This window comes from Barbus barbus (assembly GCF_936440315.1).
Source record: "Barbus barbus genome assembly, chromosome: 7".
Taxonomy (NCBI): Eukaryota; Metazoa; Chordata; class Actinopteri; order Cypriniformes; family Cyprinidae; genus Barbus; species Barbus barbus.
The window spans coordinates 24,163,438-24,182,109 of NC_136735.1; the positions used below are offsets into that span (position 1 = coordinate 24,163,438).

The following is an 18,672-nucleotide window of genomic DNA, read 5'->3' on the forward strand; positions in this document are numbered from 1 at the left end:
TTCATTTCTAGTTCACCCCAAAATTTTAATTGTTATCATGTACTTATCATGCCATTTACTCATATTGTTATTCTGAACCCATAAGACAGATGTACAAAATATTACAGCATCTTCATTTTTGTCCCAAAGATGAGTCAAATGGGTTTTGAGCAGCATGAGGGTGACTAGATGATGATGATGGAATTTTTATTTTTGGGTGAACTAACACTTACAAAACACCATGGTTGTACAGTATGTAGAAAAGGGTAGGTTGGTTATGCACTTTCAGCCTGCTTTTGGTTCTTCAAACACCTCAGATACTAATGTAATATAAAATAGTTTCTACTCCGGGTAAATTGGAAAACAAATATTCATTGATTACCAACAAACTGCCATAGGCTTGCATTGTATTGAATTACAAACCTCGATGCAAAATGGACAGATATGTCTTTCAAAATACACAAAAATATAAACATAAAGATTGAGAATTATTAAATTATTAATGCTTTTAATAAAAAAAAATATTTTTAAAATAATTTATACATCAAAGGGTTAAAACAGTAGCTACTATTTCTTTTGAAAATAGAGCTGTATAAACTTGAGAACCCCTCATCTGAAATTAAACTTTTATTAATTGTGGTCTGTATTTTTGTTTCCTTATCCCCTAGCTTCCGCACCAGCAAAGGTTTGGGCTATTCTGCACACTTTGTGGGTGGATGTCTGATTGTGACCTCTCTAAAGTCTAAAGCCAAAGGCTTCCAGCACTGTGTGAAATATGACTTCAAACCCCAGAAGGTATGAATCACCTTACCAGTTTGTACTCTTACAAACTTTGTACACTTTTCAAAGTCTTCATCTTTACCTCTACAATGTACAAGGAGAGCAAAGTTGACATATAAGAAGGAGGGTTTGTGCTGAGGTCAAGTCATGTCTGAGGATTTGCAAGAAGAAACCAAATCCCTTCCCTGCTTAGATCCCATATGCCCCCTGGAATGGGGAGGCATCCTCGGATAGCACCTTTAGACTAGAGATGGACAAACCACTGCGAAGGATGATCCAACAAGACATGCAGTGTGTGTGTGTGTATATATGTATGTGTGTATATATATATATATATATATATATATATATATATATATATATATATATATATATACACATACACACATACACACATACACACACACATTTATATATATATATTTTTTTTTATATATTTTTTATATATATTTTTTTTTTTTTTTTCAATGGACAGTCCTTTTCAGCAATGAAAGTCTGGTACTTACTAATATTATTCAAATTCACATTACTAATATCAAGAAGCTCCCAAGTGCTCTAAAAAAGCTTTCATGGGGTGCATTTGGCCTATATTTAGAGTCCATTCCATTCCATTCCATTCCCTCTGGAGAGGTTTTACCTAAGGGATAAGCACCTTCATTGGCTTTTCCCACCATTTAATGGAAATTCAAGAAGATCTGGGTGAGGTCGTTGCTGGAGGGTGTAAATGGACCACGGTCTCATAACTGTAGCAAAGTTAAAAATGCAAGTTTAGCATCAGAAATTTCCTGATGAACCACATTTTTCTATTGACCAGGGTTTTTTCTTAAACTAGGATCCAAGGTCTCCCAGAGGACCACAAGGTTGCAAAAGGGTTAGGGCTGTCAAAGTTAAAATGCACTTAAGATATTAATGAAACAGAATAATATTTTTTACATTCTTTTTGTTTTTTAATAAGATTATTATTATTTAATTCTGCTTTCTAAGGACTAATCAGAAATCATGAAATGATAATTGTGATTTATTATATTGTATTGATACATAAATAGACATATACTGTGTAAGTGTTAAACTCAGAATTTCTACCAGTTTAATAAAAAGTAAATATGCTCTTGATATTTTCTCTCTTTGCTTTAGTACAATGACAGTGCAAAAACTAATTATATAATTTTAGAAACTGATTTATAATTTCACATTTAATATTTTTCTTACTCAGTATGAATGATTGTTTAAGCACGGAAATAGCAAGTGAATTCCTAGAGGGGGATAATCATATTTTGGAGTCCAAAAGTTACCCCTTTTGAAAACCCCTGCTATAATGCTCTCAAGCTTTGCGATATTGATATTAAATAAATAACGTCATGCTGTCCTTTTTATAATTGCTAATATTATTTTTATTTAACAGTGGTATATGGTGACCATAGTGCACATCTATAATCGCTGGAAGAACAGTGAAATCAGCTGCTATGTCAATGGAGAGTTGGCGTCATATGGTGAGATCACCTGGTTTGTCAACACAAGTGATGTAAGTACTTTCAAAAGGCTCTGTTATCTCTTATTGTTCTAGTTTTAACCAGCAGTTAAGCTTGAGTCCCTGCTTTTATTCTCCAGAAGCATTTCTGTTCAGCTTGTCAATATTTTAGCAGCTACAAATCCCAAAATACCCACAAACTTTAAAGTATGAAACAAAACTGCTGGACATGTAGACTTTTCTTTTGAAATTGTAAATAAAAATTGGACACTATTACACTGAAACAGAATTGCTCAAGGTGGTGTCAGAATGATGTAGTCAGTGTCTGTTTCTAACAGTTAAAGAGCAGCATTTTGTAACAGCAAATGTTGATTGACATGAACTAACAAAATGATGTTAATATGGTTAATATTAAACCATATTATTAAACCTCTTTTATTGTATGTACATACTAATACATGGACAGATTATCATTTGTGTAAAATGAGTCCCACTAAAAAGCCCCTTTTTAAACATAAAACAATCAGTTGTAGAGTAATAGGTATACTGGCTGATTGAAACGATGGGAGTAAATAAAGTACAAAGTACTATATAAATGTTATAATGTTCTTAAACTTTCATGGGGTGCATTTGGCCTATATTTAGAGTCCATTCCATTCCATTCCCTCTGGAGAGGTTTTACCTAAGGGATAAGCCATATCTTATATATGTATAAGATATATTTCTTTGAGAAAATAATACTGTTTGAAAATAATAATACTATTGATACTTTAATTCGGCAAGGATGTATAAAATTGTTTAAAAAATTAGAGTAAAGACATTTATAATGTTACAAAAGATTTCTATTTCAAATAAATGCTGTTCTATTGAACCTTCATTAAAGAATCCTGAAAAATGTATTAGTGATCGACCGATATTGATTTTTTTATGACCGATACCAATTATTTGCATGTTTATGTGCCCGATAACCGATATGCAGAACCGATATTTATTTCCTGTTATAAAGTAAATAAATGACTGCGTGAAGTGAGTCCATACTTCACTTTGGTTTTTCCTCCTTTCAGTCATCTTAACAAAAAATGTTTTGAGAACTAGCAGTCTTTCATGCAGGGCTCTAGACTCATTCTTCCCACTGATCTCACTTTTGCGACTAACTTTCTCAGTTGGTCGCACGAGCACATAATTTGGTTGCAATTTGTTTTTTGTTTTTGCTACAACATTTGATTAATCAATGCATGCTGATGAATTTTTATCATAGTTTATAGTTATATGGTAACGAAAGTGTTCAACATTCAACTCGTTCTTTTTCATCTGTATTATTTGTGATTTAAATTTTGTGAACAGGAATTCCTTTTTTTGTGCACTTTCACTTTCAAATTTGCGATCTTGGTGTCACATTTTACAAGAAAAGATAATTGTTTGTTTTGCTTATATCTATACACCTTTTACTTTTTAAGACTAAAACAAAAGATGGATTCATTGTTATTCTTAATTAAAAAGCACAACAACAATAAAACAGTACGTTGACAATGACAAACTAGCTTACATAACATTTATTAACAAAAATGAATAAGACGAGGCATGGCACAGGACACATCACATGCTGTACAATATACCGAGTATATTACAGAATGTTTAGCAAACTCTGAGGAAGCAAATAAATATTTATATATTTTTTTTTAATTAAGGAAAGCCTCCATAGCGTAACGTGAGGTAAACAGCAAAGATAACAAGCTTCTCAAAACGAAAACAAAAACAAAAGTAAAACTAAACTGGCTGTCGCTGACAGGACTTGCATGGTTTTTGTACAAGAATACCACCATGTTCACCTTCTCTGGTTTAAGAAGCGGTCTTTTACTTTAGTTTGAAAACAAAATCCTCCGTTGCGCTCCGTCCGAGACGTGCACTTTCGCGCTCGTGCTGATGCGGCGAGTATAAACCAGGCTCTACCCACGAAGTGCTCGCGCTGAAAGCACCTCTCTTCACGTGATCAGTGAAATCTGACTCCTGCTATAATGTGCCGTGGCTCTGCAGCGCGCGCTGAAGCAGATGCTTTGGAGCAGCGCAGACCATGCACTCATACAAATGCGACCACGTCAAATTTTAACTCGCAAAAAATTACTATTTTGGTCGCAGTCTAGAGCCCAGTCATGTTAAATTTAATCTTCGTATTACAACAATAAAAAACATTTTATTTATAAAAAGCTTTAGCAGCAACACTAATATTAGCAGTAAGCAAAATAAGCGTAGAATGTAATGTTTTCAAATGGAGAAAATAAATAAAGGACAGTCATATCAACTTCATTTTTAACTACAGTTTTAGTAGGTTTATAAGCTATTTAATAGGCTAAAGAGGGAAGAATAATTTACTGGATAATGTTAATTCACTGAATAATATTCTCTGGAATATTGGAATATAACAAGCATTTTATTTTATTGCATTTCTCAACTGGCATGCTCTATTTTTTGTCGTTCTAAATTATGCTGCTGACAGCGCGGTTTGTCTATGCATTTACACAGAACTATAGGCTACTCTAACTGCGATCGATTGCAGAGAATTTCCATAGAGTTGTATTAATTTAGATGTTTATAAACAAAATAATGGTTATATAGTAAGTGTTAATACAATTTAGGGTGCTTCAAAAAAAGTGAATCTTGTTAAAAGTTACATGCGGTGGCCTTGCTGGAGCATTTTTTGAGCATCAACCCGCAATGATTGAATTGAGTGAATTGCAATATGAAAGCGGCTTCACAAGACTAATGATGAGCATATAGAGAACAGAAAGATAATTAAATTCAGCGCTTTTATTTCTAACATGCAATCATTCATGGCTGTATTATTTAATTCATGCAAAGTTACGTCTTTATTGGGAGAGGACTTGACGGATTATCTACGTGACTCCGACTTCACGAGACTAATAGACCACAGAGAGAGAATTCAATTCAGCGCTTTTATTTCCAACATGCGCTAATTCATGGCTGTGTTATTTCAGGCAAAGTTATATCTTTATAGGGACAGGGCTTGACAGAGTATCTTATTTATTATATTTCTTAGAGCCAAGTTGCATAAACTACATATCAGGCATTTATGTAATACATCTAATTTGTGCATTAATGACTGTAATATTAAATAGTTTACTAACTACAGCAAATCAAGTACCTGTGCACGCCGTTGTTGTTGTCTCCCCTCCCCTCAGATGCACTGCAATTGCAATCCTGCGCGCAATTCTCAAAACACCCACAAGATGGTGGTGTTTATCGGTGAATCTGATATTACAAAACCAATAAATGATTATGGAAAAATGCTTAAATATCGTGAAAAATATCTGTAAATCGATATATCGGTCGATCTCTAAAATGTATCATGGTTTCCACAAAAATATTAAGCAACATTGATAATATAAATGTTTCTTGAGCACCAAATCGGCATATTAGAAGGATTTTTGAAGGATCATGTGCCAGTGAAAACTGAAGTAATGGCTGAAGCCATCGTAAATGACATTTTAAAAGAAAAGTTATTTTAAAATGTAACAGTATTTCACATTATTACTGTTCATGTTATTTTTATGGTCAAATAAATGCAGCCTTAGTGAGCATAGGAGACTTTCATAAACATATTTTTTTTTTCCAGACTCCAAATTAAGTAGTGTACCAGTATTACACTTGCAAACATTGTAATGAATTAAAAAAAAAAAAAAAAATAGGGATGCACCGATACTGGTATCGGTATCGGGCCCGATACTGAGCTCCTGTCGTTAAAATGCCCCAATACCAAACGCCGATACCACACAGCATGTGATAAGTGCCATATTCAGACAAAGAAATACAGACAACAGAACAACAGACAACAGAATGGAGTTATTAGAGATTAAGGATGTCTACGAAGTATATGTATGCAATGAAATTAATGTGAAATATTCAGTATTGACGCCTGTATAGCTGATGTGCGCGAGCTGATGGGCTAAGCAAAGCACGCTGAGTGGATTGAGCGTGCGTCGGCGCAGATACGCAAGCTCGTTGAGTAAATATCCCTTTCTCACAGACATCACTGGATAGTTTGTAGTTCGGTCGAATATGTCAAAAACAAGTAAGTAAAACAATGCACAAGTTACTTAACTGGAGGGAGAGAGAGAGAGAGAGAGAGAGCGCACACGCACTTCTGTTGTGTGATCTTTATTGATGTTTGCTCACTTGGCACACGCATCATTTGGCTTAAAACTAAATCATAAATATAAGACAATTTATAGGGGTATTCACTATAAACCATCATTTATTTTCAACCTTAAGCATACATGACATTCTGGCGAAAGTGAAACTAACAGCCTATGCTACGTTCTGTACTTGTCCCTCTCATTCTGCACCAGTACAAATACGTGCGCGCATAATAAAAGTATCGGCTGGAAAAAGTGGTATCGGTGCATCCCTAAAAATAACTAAACCTTTTTCCCTTCCTGTTCTTCACAGACATTCGACAAGTGTTTCTTGGGCTCATCAGAGACAGCAGACGCAAACCGTGTGTTCTGTGGTCAGATGGGGGCAGTGTATCTGTTCAGTGAGGCTCTCAGTGCTGCTCAGATATTAGCCATCTATCAGCTGGGGCCTGGATACAAGGTGGGATCCATTTCTCTGCCCAAATGCTGTCTATTATAGATGTTAAAAATCACATACATGTACAGAACTGTTCAATAGATTATAAAGGGTAAATGCAGCCACGTGCTGCTGTTTTATTCCTTTTTATTTTTATTTTATTATTGAATTTACTTGAATGATTTGAAGCACTAAAGTGATAATTGACTGGAACACATCAGGCATTTTTATCATTCACATCATCAGTCTGTTTATTGCACTTAAACACTTAAGCTTTTATTAAGTGTTCTGAATAATCAGGTTTAATTTCATGCTTTTCTCACACTCTTGAAAATGTTCAGCATAGCTCTACTTAGCATCTCTCTCCCTCTGATTGATACAGGGCACATTTAAGCACAAGGCAGAGAGTGACCTGCTATTTGCAGAACATCATAAAATGCTGCTGTATGACGGAAAGCTGTCTGCTAGTATCGCCTTCACCTATAATCCTCGAGCCACTGATGCTCAGCTTTGTCTGGAGTCCTCCCCCAAGGACAATGCCTCCATCTTTGTGCACTCACCACACGCCCTCATGCTGCAGGTATGCTCTTCCTCTTTGTCTCTTCATCACACCTGGTTTACCATCCCTGCACAGCTGCCTAAAGAGACCTGCCCTGCCAGGTGGACTGCTGTCTGTGGGCAAATGAAACTAGCTCATCACCATTTGTTAACATAATTAACAATATGAGCATTTTATCATCTTGCTCAGCAAAATACAGCCCACAACTGTGCTGTATCCAGCACTTCATGAGTTCTAAAAGCACTTAATCTAATCTGGTTCACATTGTTATCAAGTGAGTCTACAACCTTTTTAACATTCATGTATTTATTAAATATCAATTTTTGACTGTGCCAGTGTGAGAGAGTTTTGGGCCAGTTAACTCTTTCCCCGCCAGCGTTTTTGAAAAAAGTTGCCAACCACCCAGTGTTTTTGCGGATCTTCACTAAAATTTCATGGCCCCCAGAATATTTTGTTGTATGAACACGCAATACATCAAAATAAATTTTATTCTAACCTCAGTCATTCTTTTTTCAACACTTGAATGTAGGTAGGTTTAAAAAACAACAACATTTTGAGCAAAAAGCTGAGAAAATAAATTTTTTTTTATCAAATACTACATCTGGATCATATTCAGTAATATTATCAAAGCAAAGATGCAGTAGATGGCTTCCATCAGTACTCCCAAAGCTTGCCTTTACCACTTTCTGGATTGACATTTCACTCTATAACATTAGGCAGTTTTAATTTATATGTTGTTAGTGTTTGATGATCGCATTATTTTTCATATGCATATGCTTATCGCTCGTTTCTGTGTCTTCCTGGTCAGTGTTTTTGATCGGCACTTTCTAGACTCATTCAGGAGATACGTAATAGCGCCCCCTAGTGTGAAAACACAGAAACCCGGAAAATTCTGTGTTTGTCAGGGAAGCGTTGTCTCATGAATAACGGAAAATTCTGTTTGGCAGGGAAAGAGTTAATAGAAGTATCTCTGTGGTTTACATATGTTGTACATGTGAATTGTACAAAATTAGCGTTAACACAGTCAATTAATTTTTCCAGTTTGACGGCGTTAAAATATTTACCACTATTAACGCTAGGGGTGTGCTCAAAATATCGATTCTTAGATACATACCGATATAATAAAAAAAGATACAGTATCGATATTCTAGCCCTTAGTATCGATACTCCGCCCAGCCATTAGGGGGCGCAGCGGCGCCCGCGAGTTTCAAAAAAACTCATGGAAAATGTTAAAGCAAGATGTAGCATTTAAAGGTGCCATAGAATGAAAAACTGTCTTTACCCTGGCATATTTAAATAATAACAGTTCTGTACATGGAAATGACATACAGTGAGCCTCAAACACCATAGTTTTCTATATATATGTAAATCTCGTGATAAAAAAAGACCACTGAAAAACAGGCGAATCAGAACATAACACCGACTGTGACGCAACAGTCGGGATCACTACGCCCCCAACATTTGCATAAACCCGTCCTTGTTCTAAGCCGGCCGAACCATCAGAAGCTCTGCAGGTATTGTAAATAAACAAGCGCGGACAACAGCGAAAATAACAAAATAAATGTTATGTTCCAGGCCGTGCAGGGGGTGTGAAGTGCAGGGATGGGTTGGTGTCTGTATTCAGAAAGGCACAGAAAGCAAATAACGCGAGCCACTAAAGGGACATGGTTAGCTCCTTGCTAGCGGTAGCCTGTTACAGTACATACGATTTCACTCTCAGTAAGGAGAGATGAGGATGATGGCGAATGACTTACAGATCCTGAGCACCACTGACAAGCATCTGATCTTGTGAAATGTGTGGTAAGTACTGTTGCTCCATAATGTAAACATAGTTTGTGTGATCGCGTCTCTTGAAAGTGAACTATAACGCGATCGATGGATCGTTCAAAAGCAGTTTCAATGCCTCGCATATTAATAACGGCTCCCTGATGCCCGCGTTTTATATACAGCATAATTACCCGACGATATAACTGCGAGAGAAAGTATTTAAATATATATTTTCCTCCCTGTGCTTCCTTCTTGCTGATGAGCCGTACTGTGAAACAGCCAATCAGAGCAGAGCTCATTATTATTCATGACCCTGCCAAATAAGCCAATAACAGACCGTTTCATTCTAGGGAGAAATCCTAGGGTTGTAAATGGACATGTAAAATCGTTTCTGGAGATTTTTTGCCCTTACCTAAGCCACATACCTTCTGCGTAGATATCAGAGAACAATTTAAAATACTGTATCAATGCATTCTATGGCACCTTTAAGTGATTTCATAGTGAAATATGTTATGGCAGTACATGGTGTCACAAAAAAGAATTATAAGAAGATTTAATAAGAAGTTAAGAATAATAAGAAGATTTTGTGCTTGTGTGAGCTCAGACTGTACACTTGGAAAGTTAAATGTTGACTTGTGGTAATTTCCAGATTAATACAATTTGTGTACAATTAATCAGAGCACTTAAAGTTGCAAATATTTAAGCAAAATGCACTTTGTTATAATGCACTTTTGTCTTCATTAAATTGAGGAAAAATGCAGAGTTCTGTTTGTTGAGTAAATGTATTCAGCATTAACTAATTGGCTCTGGCCCAAGTATTTTTATTGAATCGTATCGAATCGTGTCACATTGTATCAAATCGTATCGAGACAGCTCTGTATCGAGGTACGTATCGAATCGTGACCTGTGTATCGAGGTATGTATCGTATCGCCAGGTTCTCCAAGGTATACAGCCCTAATTAACGCAGGGGCGAAGCTAGGGTTGGCCACAATTGCTGCTTCTGTCTCTTTTTTTTCTTGACAATAATTGCATTTATTTAGATGTAGAACGTCTATACGACCACATCAAACAGGAGACTTTTTAGACGCCCACTCCACTTTGCCTCAGGCGCTAGTCAAACAAGGGCGGAAACAGTACAGGTGACGAGGGAGCTTCAGTAGAATATCAGTAAACTACAGTCAGATGAGATTTTGTAAGGGCATATGCCAGTAAAAATCAATCTTCCTGCCCTGTCTGCTGTTATACTGTGCTCATAACACGTTCTTTTGAATTGCACACACAAATATGGTGGTGGGGTGCTGTAGCCTGTATCATTTCATATTAAAGCACAAATTAAACTACGAGCATTAAGTGTTATGTCATCGAAAATATTATGCGCGTCAGATCCGTGTCATGTTCAGCAACGCCAGCTCTTAAAGTAATAGCAGCCAAAAAACCTAATAACCCAGCTGCAGTGATGTCTTTTAATCAAAGAACAAAAGAAAAAAGAGGAAATGTTTGATAAATTTATTCAATTTCTGTATATTTCCTACTTGCTGTTGGACACAGGTAAATATGAAATTTATTATTAAACATGTCTTTATTGAGAAAGTATATAAGATAACAGAAAAATCTTCAATGGAGACAATTTTTAACTATCATCCCACCCTCCCACCCTCAGCATCCACATGTTCCATTACACAGGGCTAAATAAAATAAAATAAAATGTAAAAAGAATAAAACAAAAGGGAGAATAAGTTCTGCTACACATGGGCTAAGACAGACAAATATTACCACATCAAATAAAGCACATCACATTTGCATCAATCACTGGATTGAGAGGAATCTAGCATTCCTTGTATTACTATTTTGTTGTTTTCAAGGTTAATATGACATTTATTATAATTGGTTTATGTGAAGATTGTTTCAATTTCACTTAAAGTTGTTATTTTTTAAAGTCTAATAAATGTTCAAATTGACAGCTCTCAATTATACTGTAATGATGAATGGCCATAGTCCATTGTTAAATATTAGGAAAAATAGAACAATTTCCAATAGACATCAGTAGTATTGGTATCGGTGATACTCTCCTTCAGTCATAAGAAAAGATGTCATTAAACAAATTTTAAAAATATACTGTATTTTTGTTGTTTCTACATTAATTTGAAGATTGAATGTGAAATCATTGCAATATAAAAGTATATTTAAAAACTTTAATGTTTTGTAGGATTAATCGCAATTAACTTCAGAAAACAATGTGCAATTCAATAGTTATTTTTTAAATTGATTGACAGCACTAGTTTTAATGTCTTGTAAGCATAAACATTTGGTTATGTGTGATGCATTTAAATGTCTTCTGATGTCTCAAGATAAGGTTATACTGTATAACAGGATGACATAAACGAGTCTGGAAAGCATCAGAATATTTTTTAAAGTTAAATATTATTTTATTCCCAGTGCATAGTTGTTTCACAGCAAAAGTGTGTTTATGAATGTATTTCTTAATTAAAACCTAAGAAATGATAAAAATGATATTAAATAGCTATTCTGAATAACAGTTGGTAATTTAATTAATAATAAATAACACATTATTCAACAATAAATTATTATTATTATTATTACTACTTGAATTATTAATATTGTGTTGGCAAAAACATTTGCAGGATAAGTACAAATCTCAATTGGAAAAATAATTGTTGTCAATCCCTGGACTTCATAACTGAATAATAGGTAATATTCTATAAAATGACCAACAGGAACAATATTAGCTTACATTTAGCTTAATTCAGTTTTTTTTTTTTAGTTAATAAAGGCTTCTTAAGTTCTGAAGGCATATTCACATGCTGAACAGATGAAGTAGTTCTCTCTGACAGTGGTTTTATAGATGTGCCATCTGGGAGAGCACTGGTCTGATTAGAGGCACATTAAGAAGGACCTCACAGCTGTCTTTTTGTATTTAATTATACCCACCTCCCCTTCTTCATGCATACAGAGCACAGATTTAGGAAATAACCTTCCCATTCAGGAGTAGTTGTTGCAGAACAATAGGAATATGACAAAAATATGAATTGTGTTGACCAGAGGGTATCTGTGTTACACAACATGATGACGTAATACAACATAAAATTACTAAACAAATCCAACATCAAGCCTTTCTGTGTTTCAGGACGTCAAAGCTGTGGTGACACACTCGGTTCAGAGTGCCATCCATTCGATAGGAGGAGTTCAGGTCCTTTTCCCCCTGTTTGCACAGCTGGATTTCCTCCAGCACAGCGGTGATGAGCTGGACACCTCCGTCTGGTGAGAACACCAACTCTCCCTGGGGGCAGAATGAAAATTAGGAAAGGGATTCTCAGTGGGGAAAAAAGATCAAGTTCTTCTCAGTTTTAGCCTGGCCAGGAAAAACTGAAAATTAAGTTAATATTGTCTGTCCTAGAGTTGCTAAACCCAATAGACTCACAATAGCAGCTTTTTAAGGAGATGTGTTCTCATGGTACACAAACCATTAGTCTGTATTTGCCTGTAGGGTTTGGTCCTCGAGAGGTCAGTGTTATTTTGTGTGGACATACCATTGACTAGGAGCCAATGCAAAGTTAAATATTTGACCACGATTGGGTGTAGTACTAACAAATGAGTGTTACCTGGAGTACAAATACCTCAGTCAAGAATTTGAATTTTTTTTTTCTTTTCCCATTATCATAATGATTCAAATGCATTGATTTATCAGTAAAAAAAAAAATGATTCAAATGCATTGATTTATCAGTAACAAAACACTGTTGTGTTTCTCCTCCAGAACTATTTTTGTCGGAAGAATTAAACAAAAACACACAATACTCTCTCTTGCTGATGTGATATTGCTAAACTATATCAAATGATATAAATATAAGACAAATCCCCTTAGGGTGCATAGTCATCATCCTGCACTGATGTTTGTCAGCAACTGCATGCAGTGTAAGATGGCATACAAGTTATATTTGTTCATTTTTAATTATGTGTTAGTTTTGATAGTTAATTGAACCAAATTAATGTGTTCAATTGACAGGCCTAGTGGAAATTTATGACTTTCTCAATAGAACACAAAAATAGATCTTTTGCAGAATGTTCAAGCTGTTTCCAAGCAAAAGCCCCATAAAAGTCGAACATTTGATGAATTTTTTTCCATTATATCTTAAATCTCATTTAAACTTTGAAACATGGTTGTGTGAGCTAGATACTCTTCCACTCTCCCAATCTAATTACTGTCCTATCTAAAAAGCTTAAACGCCAAAACCAGTGTTTGTCATCAGTGATGAAACACCAGGTTTGAAAGTGTTTAAACTTTTCAGCCTGTTCATCAAGACTTGTTTTATGGACATTTTCATTTGTTTGGATTTTGACAGCCTCTGGCCGCTGTCTTACTTGAACTAGATCAGGTCTATATGTTATTTGTCATTTTGTTGTTCGTTCTGCAACAGTCTGCTCACCTGTTGTATGTTTTTTCTCAGTTGCACACTACTGTCATTTGTGATGGAGCTGCTGAAGGGCTCTGTAGCTATGCAAGAGCAGGTGCTGGCCTGCAAGGGCTTTCTTGTCATCGGTTATGCACTGGAGAAGGTAAGTGCCAAACACGAATATAACTTTATGCATTGAGTATGTTGAACCTGTGCATCCAAAGGCAGTTTAAATCCTGCTAATGCTGTAACATAAGAAAAAAGGAGAAAACTGTCTACTTAAATGTTCGAAGCAAGCTTATACTCTTATAATGAATATAAGGGAGTCCTTATTAAAACATACTAGCATATGCCTGCAGAAGTTGCTGGGTAACACAGAAATAGAAAAAAGCTGAAAAAAAGTAAAAACTGCTTAAGAATACTTAGTACCGTAGCGGTCACTGGATGTCACACGAGCATCTGTTTTATAACCAAGAAAAACACTTTGAATACTCAAACCTTGTCCTTTACCTTTATCTAGACCTCCTGTTTTTTTCAGTTTTGAAAGTCTTTCTCTTTCTCTCCTTTTTCTCTGTGCACACTCTTTCTTGTCAGGTAATTTGTTACTCATACCTCAGCCTACAGTAAAACGTCCTTGACACTTTAAATCTCGCCTGGCCTCAGGTTGTCACATCAAGTCGTTACACTCAAGGACCACAGTAATCTTAAATAATAATAATAAAAAAAAGAATATGCAAGACTAAAACTGGATTTAGTCTGTATCTGAAGGCCCTAAAATGTGCAAATGTTAAAAGCACTTGAAATGATTAAGTTGCTTTTGTAACTATGGAAACCCAACTTCCAAATTTTAAATTAGTTCTAAATCCAGTGAAAATGAAAACTAAAATGATTTTTTTCAATATTTAAACTGCAGGTAAATATTTAATTTTAGAAAGAGTTGAAAGTTGAATGAAGAGTTGAAACAGTTGAAAGAGAATTTTTTCTCTATTTTTCCCCACACCTTTTTTTGTTGTTGCCAAAATATATGTTGCTACCGATTTAGCAGCACTAGGCTGTGGTGATATTTTATACAGGAATGCTAGTGCCTCTTTGTTACAGATGGTTATAATGGTATGTTAAGATTTATTACCGAATTAAGAGATTCATGCAAAGGTTGATTGTCCCTCTCCAACAACACATTGGTTGTTCCATTGGTGCATCTTAATGTATGAAGCACTAATTCATTTGTTGCTTTCATGTCTTACAGTATGTTTTATTTTATGTTTTAAATTTTTTTATATTGCCCCTTGTGTTATATTTTTGTTTATTGTTGTAATATTGCTACTGTTTTGGCCCTCTTAACAAAGAGATTTCTGTCACGAGAGACCAAGCTGGTAAAATGAAGATTTAATAACTTGTACTGTAATGTTAGAAAATAAGTTGCCTCTGAATAGTCACACCATGTCAGAATTGCATTGTTTTGAGTACAAAAAAAAAATCTAAACAATCAAACAAACAAAAAAAAACAGATAAGTGAGTAAAAGTCACATTTGTGACCCTGGACCACAAAACCAGTCTTCAGTCGCTGGGGTATATTTGTAGCAATAGCCAAAAATACATTGTATGGGTCAAAATTATAAATTTTTATGGCAAAAATCATTAGGATATTAAGTTCCGTGAAGATACTTTGTAAATTTCCAACCATAAATATATAAAAACTTAATTTTTGATTAGTAACATACATTGCTAAGAACTTAATTTGGAGAATTTTAAAGGCAATTTTCTCAATATTTTGATTTTTTTTTCACCCTCAGATTCCAGATTTTCAAATAGTTGTATCTCGGCCAAATATTGTCCTATCTTAACAATCCATACATCAATGGAAAGCTTATTTATTTCAGAAAATTGACTCTTATGACTGGTTTTGTTCACGGTCACATTTTATTACTACATTCCAAAATAATGGAAAATAGCAGTAAATACAATGAAACTTATATCCACCCAAAACAGCAACCTTCATATGCACAAAAATAAATCGTATGATATATGTATATATATGTATATATGCGTATGCAGAATATCCAGTAATTGTCCTATGCTTCATCTTTAAATAAAGGATTCTCTTGTGATTATTAGGACAGTGAGTCATCTGCATATTGGCAATCAGCCCAGGTTTTTTTTTTTGAGGAACATTAGAAACACAGCTTAAGAAAAAAAATCAGCAGATTCTATTTCTGTCTGTCTTTCACATTTTTTTGATCATTTTTATTAAATTTTTGAAAACTTATTTTTATTGATATTTGATTTCATGTTTGTATTTTCTTCTCAGTCTTCCAAAGCACACGTGACACGACCTGTGCTGGACATTGTCCTTGCCTTCGCCCGTTATCTTAGCAACCTTCCTACTGGAGTTTTGCTCTTGAAACAGCTGTGTGACCACATCCTCTTCAACCCTACCATCTGGATTCATGCCCCAGCTAAGGTGACCTGCTGCATCATGCTAACCTTATAGTTTACCAATTCTTTGTTCTCTCAAATGTGATTTTTCATTGGAGGTTTAAACTGATTTGCTGCCCTCAACAGGTACAGCTGGTTCTCTACACCTACCTGGCCACAGAATTCATTAGCACCGTCACCATCTACAATGCCATCCGCAGAGTTGGAACTGTACTGCAGATCATGCACACCCTCAAGTATTTCTACTGGGTGATAAACCCACTGGACCGCAGCGGAATCATGCCCAAGGGTCTTGGTAAGCTAGCAGTCTGCTGCAGAACTAAACCAACTTCTCTACATGTCTTGAGACTAGGGAATAAGGGTCAAAATAGGTCCATGTGAAGCTACAGTGGTGTCTAAAAGTTTGGGAATAGTAATAAAACATCTTCTATTTTTTACATTTAATACAGTTTATTTTTGTTGTAAATTATAGTTATAAATTAAATTATACAGTATTAGTATAAAATCATTAGATTACACTAATACTAATCATTGGTGGGCTAGAGTCCTGCTGCAACTTAATATTTGCAATGCATTTAATATTTAATTATTTTAATAATCGTTAAATATTATTTATTATCATTCCTTATATTACATGTAATGTAACAGGTTATATAATATGCTGTCATTGTAAATATCCTGTTTTGAAAATAGTCTTTCTAGGGATTGAGCTAAAGATGCTTTGGGAAAGCATCCCATTCCGTGATAACTGAGCAATTTGTCTTTTCAATGTGTTTTGTGTCTAATTTCCACAATAGACTGCTTTCTTATTTGTCTCATTCAAATCTCATTAAATGAAATTATGATTACATTGAGTGAAATATTCTCTTCATTTTGCTTTAAGTTATAAAGGATCAACGTTATACATTTCAAACTAAGTTTCCTTTAGGAGCCAGAACAAAAACAAACAAAAAAACAAACAAAAATGACACAATGGAAATTATCGAAGTATTATCCCATATTATATAAGTATTATCACAATTTAGGCCCATGGAATAATATTTACATGACTTTTTGTTTGTTTGATATCCTTCATCAGATGGACCAAGACCCAATCAGAAGGAGATTCACTCTCTGCGAGCGTTCCTCCTGCTATTTGTCAAACAACTTATCATGAAGGTACATAACATACATACAATTTGAATATAACAAATCCAACCTGAGAAGTGCAGTCCAGGTAATGGTTGTGTGTTTTGTAAATGTAGGATCATGGTGTGAAGGAAGATGAACTGCAGAGTATTCTGAACTACCTGCTCACAATGCACGAGGTACCCTAATGCACCTACTTTAATTTCAAACATTTCTCAATGCATCTATTAAACCAGTAGCACTTTACTGTAAATCAAGGTAGATTATAAATTTTTTCATATTTTTGTTACGCTGTATAGTCTGTGGTGTAACTGCCACCAGATGGCGCTTGGTTCCTACAGCTTTCTCTCTTGTACATGTAAAAAAGGAAATGGTAATTTACCATCATGCCACTTCCCGTAAATACTCTATTCTCTCTCTCTCTCTCTCTCTCTCTCTCTCTTTCTTTCTCTCTATATATTGTCCTTCTAATGTTTTTAAAAATACAATGGGGCACACATTTTTATGCTTTTTTGAAAGTGCCATTTACTCACTAATACTTTCCTGTCATAGAAGCATATCTATATGTAATGGATTAATTCTAATGTGAGGTTAATGCAGACACAGATTACAAAGATCCCCTACTTCACTCTACTGCTGTAGTCATGATGAAGTTTAAATCCTAGAACATTTTTTGCAATGTTGTCTAGAATGACACCTGACTCTGACATGTGCTTGTTTATTTTACTTATTTTATTTATTTATTTATTTTTTTACACAGGATGATAATCTGATGGATGTTCTCCAGCTTCTGGTGGCACTGATGTCTGAGCACCCTGGATCAATGGTTCAAGCCTTCGATCAGCGAAATGGAATACGGTGAGAGCTGTTGTTGCCCCTTAAAACCAGACATTATATTCTTCAACCTACATCTTTATTAAAAGCTATAAATAAACCTGGGGAAAAAAATTCTGACAAATGAATTTGTATTAATCACTGTGGAATAATGTGAGGCCACAATACCTCATTCATAGCAGAGACATCTGAGTCCTGCTTAATAAAACCTATAAAAACACTTTCATAGGTTCATCTGATACCTATGCTGCTGTACTGAGCTCTTATACGGGCTACAAAAATGAAGGCATTTACATTTCCAAAGCCTTTATAGACATGCTAGTTCCACTGACAGCCATGGGGTTAAATGTGCACGCTAGCTTGGGAGGGGGGCATCTGGACGGCTCGTCATGATAAAACAGAGGGCCTCACTTTCATTTTAGATCTGACAACCTCATTCAAATCACACTTCCATCAAATCCTACTCCAGAAGGACATAGGCAGATTTATTTTAATATGTAGACAGTGTAATAGTTTTGGTTACATCTGAGTGTTCACGTCAGCTCTTGTGAGATCTGTGGACATACCAGACTGCGTCTCTAGTATTTTCCTTTGTCTGAAAGAAACACTGTGATTGAAAATCAAAACACCAGCTTTACCCAACTGTACATTTGTTTTAAATATATATAATAAATATGGTTGTTTTGAACTTGATCACACATTTGTTTGTTAAAAACAATTTTT

The 18,672-nt window shown here is 35.1% G+C and overlaps 1 protein-coding gene across 5 annotated transcripts in view; it reads left to right on the plus strand.

The window, feature by feature from the left end:
- Positions 1–18,672, plus strand: part of LOC306872476 (lipopolysaccharide-responsive and beige-like anchor protein) — a 250,016-nt gene that overhangs the window by 35,538 nt on the left and 195,806 nt on the right. For all 5 annotated transcript variants that reach the window (XM_079421043.1, XM_079421044.1, XM_079421042.1 and 2 more), the window contains exons 6-16: positions 648–774; positions 2,162–2,281; positions 6,692–6,838; positions 7,197–7,394; positions 12,287–12,420; positions 13,606–13,714; positions 15,860–16,012; positions 16,114–16,282; positions 17,066–17,145; positions 17,232–17,294; positions 17,876–17,973. In XM_079421043.1, coding sequence (XP_079277169.1) covers positions 648–774; positions 2,162–2,281; positions 6,692–6,838; positions 7,197–7,394; positions 12,287–12,420; positions 13,606–13,714; positions 15,860–16,012; positions 16,114–16,282; positions 17,066–17,145; positions 17,232–17,294; positions 17,876–17,973 — 1,398 coding nt within the window. The remainder of the gene's footprint in view (positions 1–647; positions 775–2,161; positions 2,282–6,691; positions 6,839–7,196; positions 7,395–12,286; positions 12,421–13,605; positions 13,715–15,859; positions 16,013–16,113; positions 16,283–17,065; positions 17,146–17,231; positions 17,295–17,875; positions 17,974–18,672) is intronic.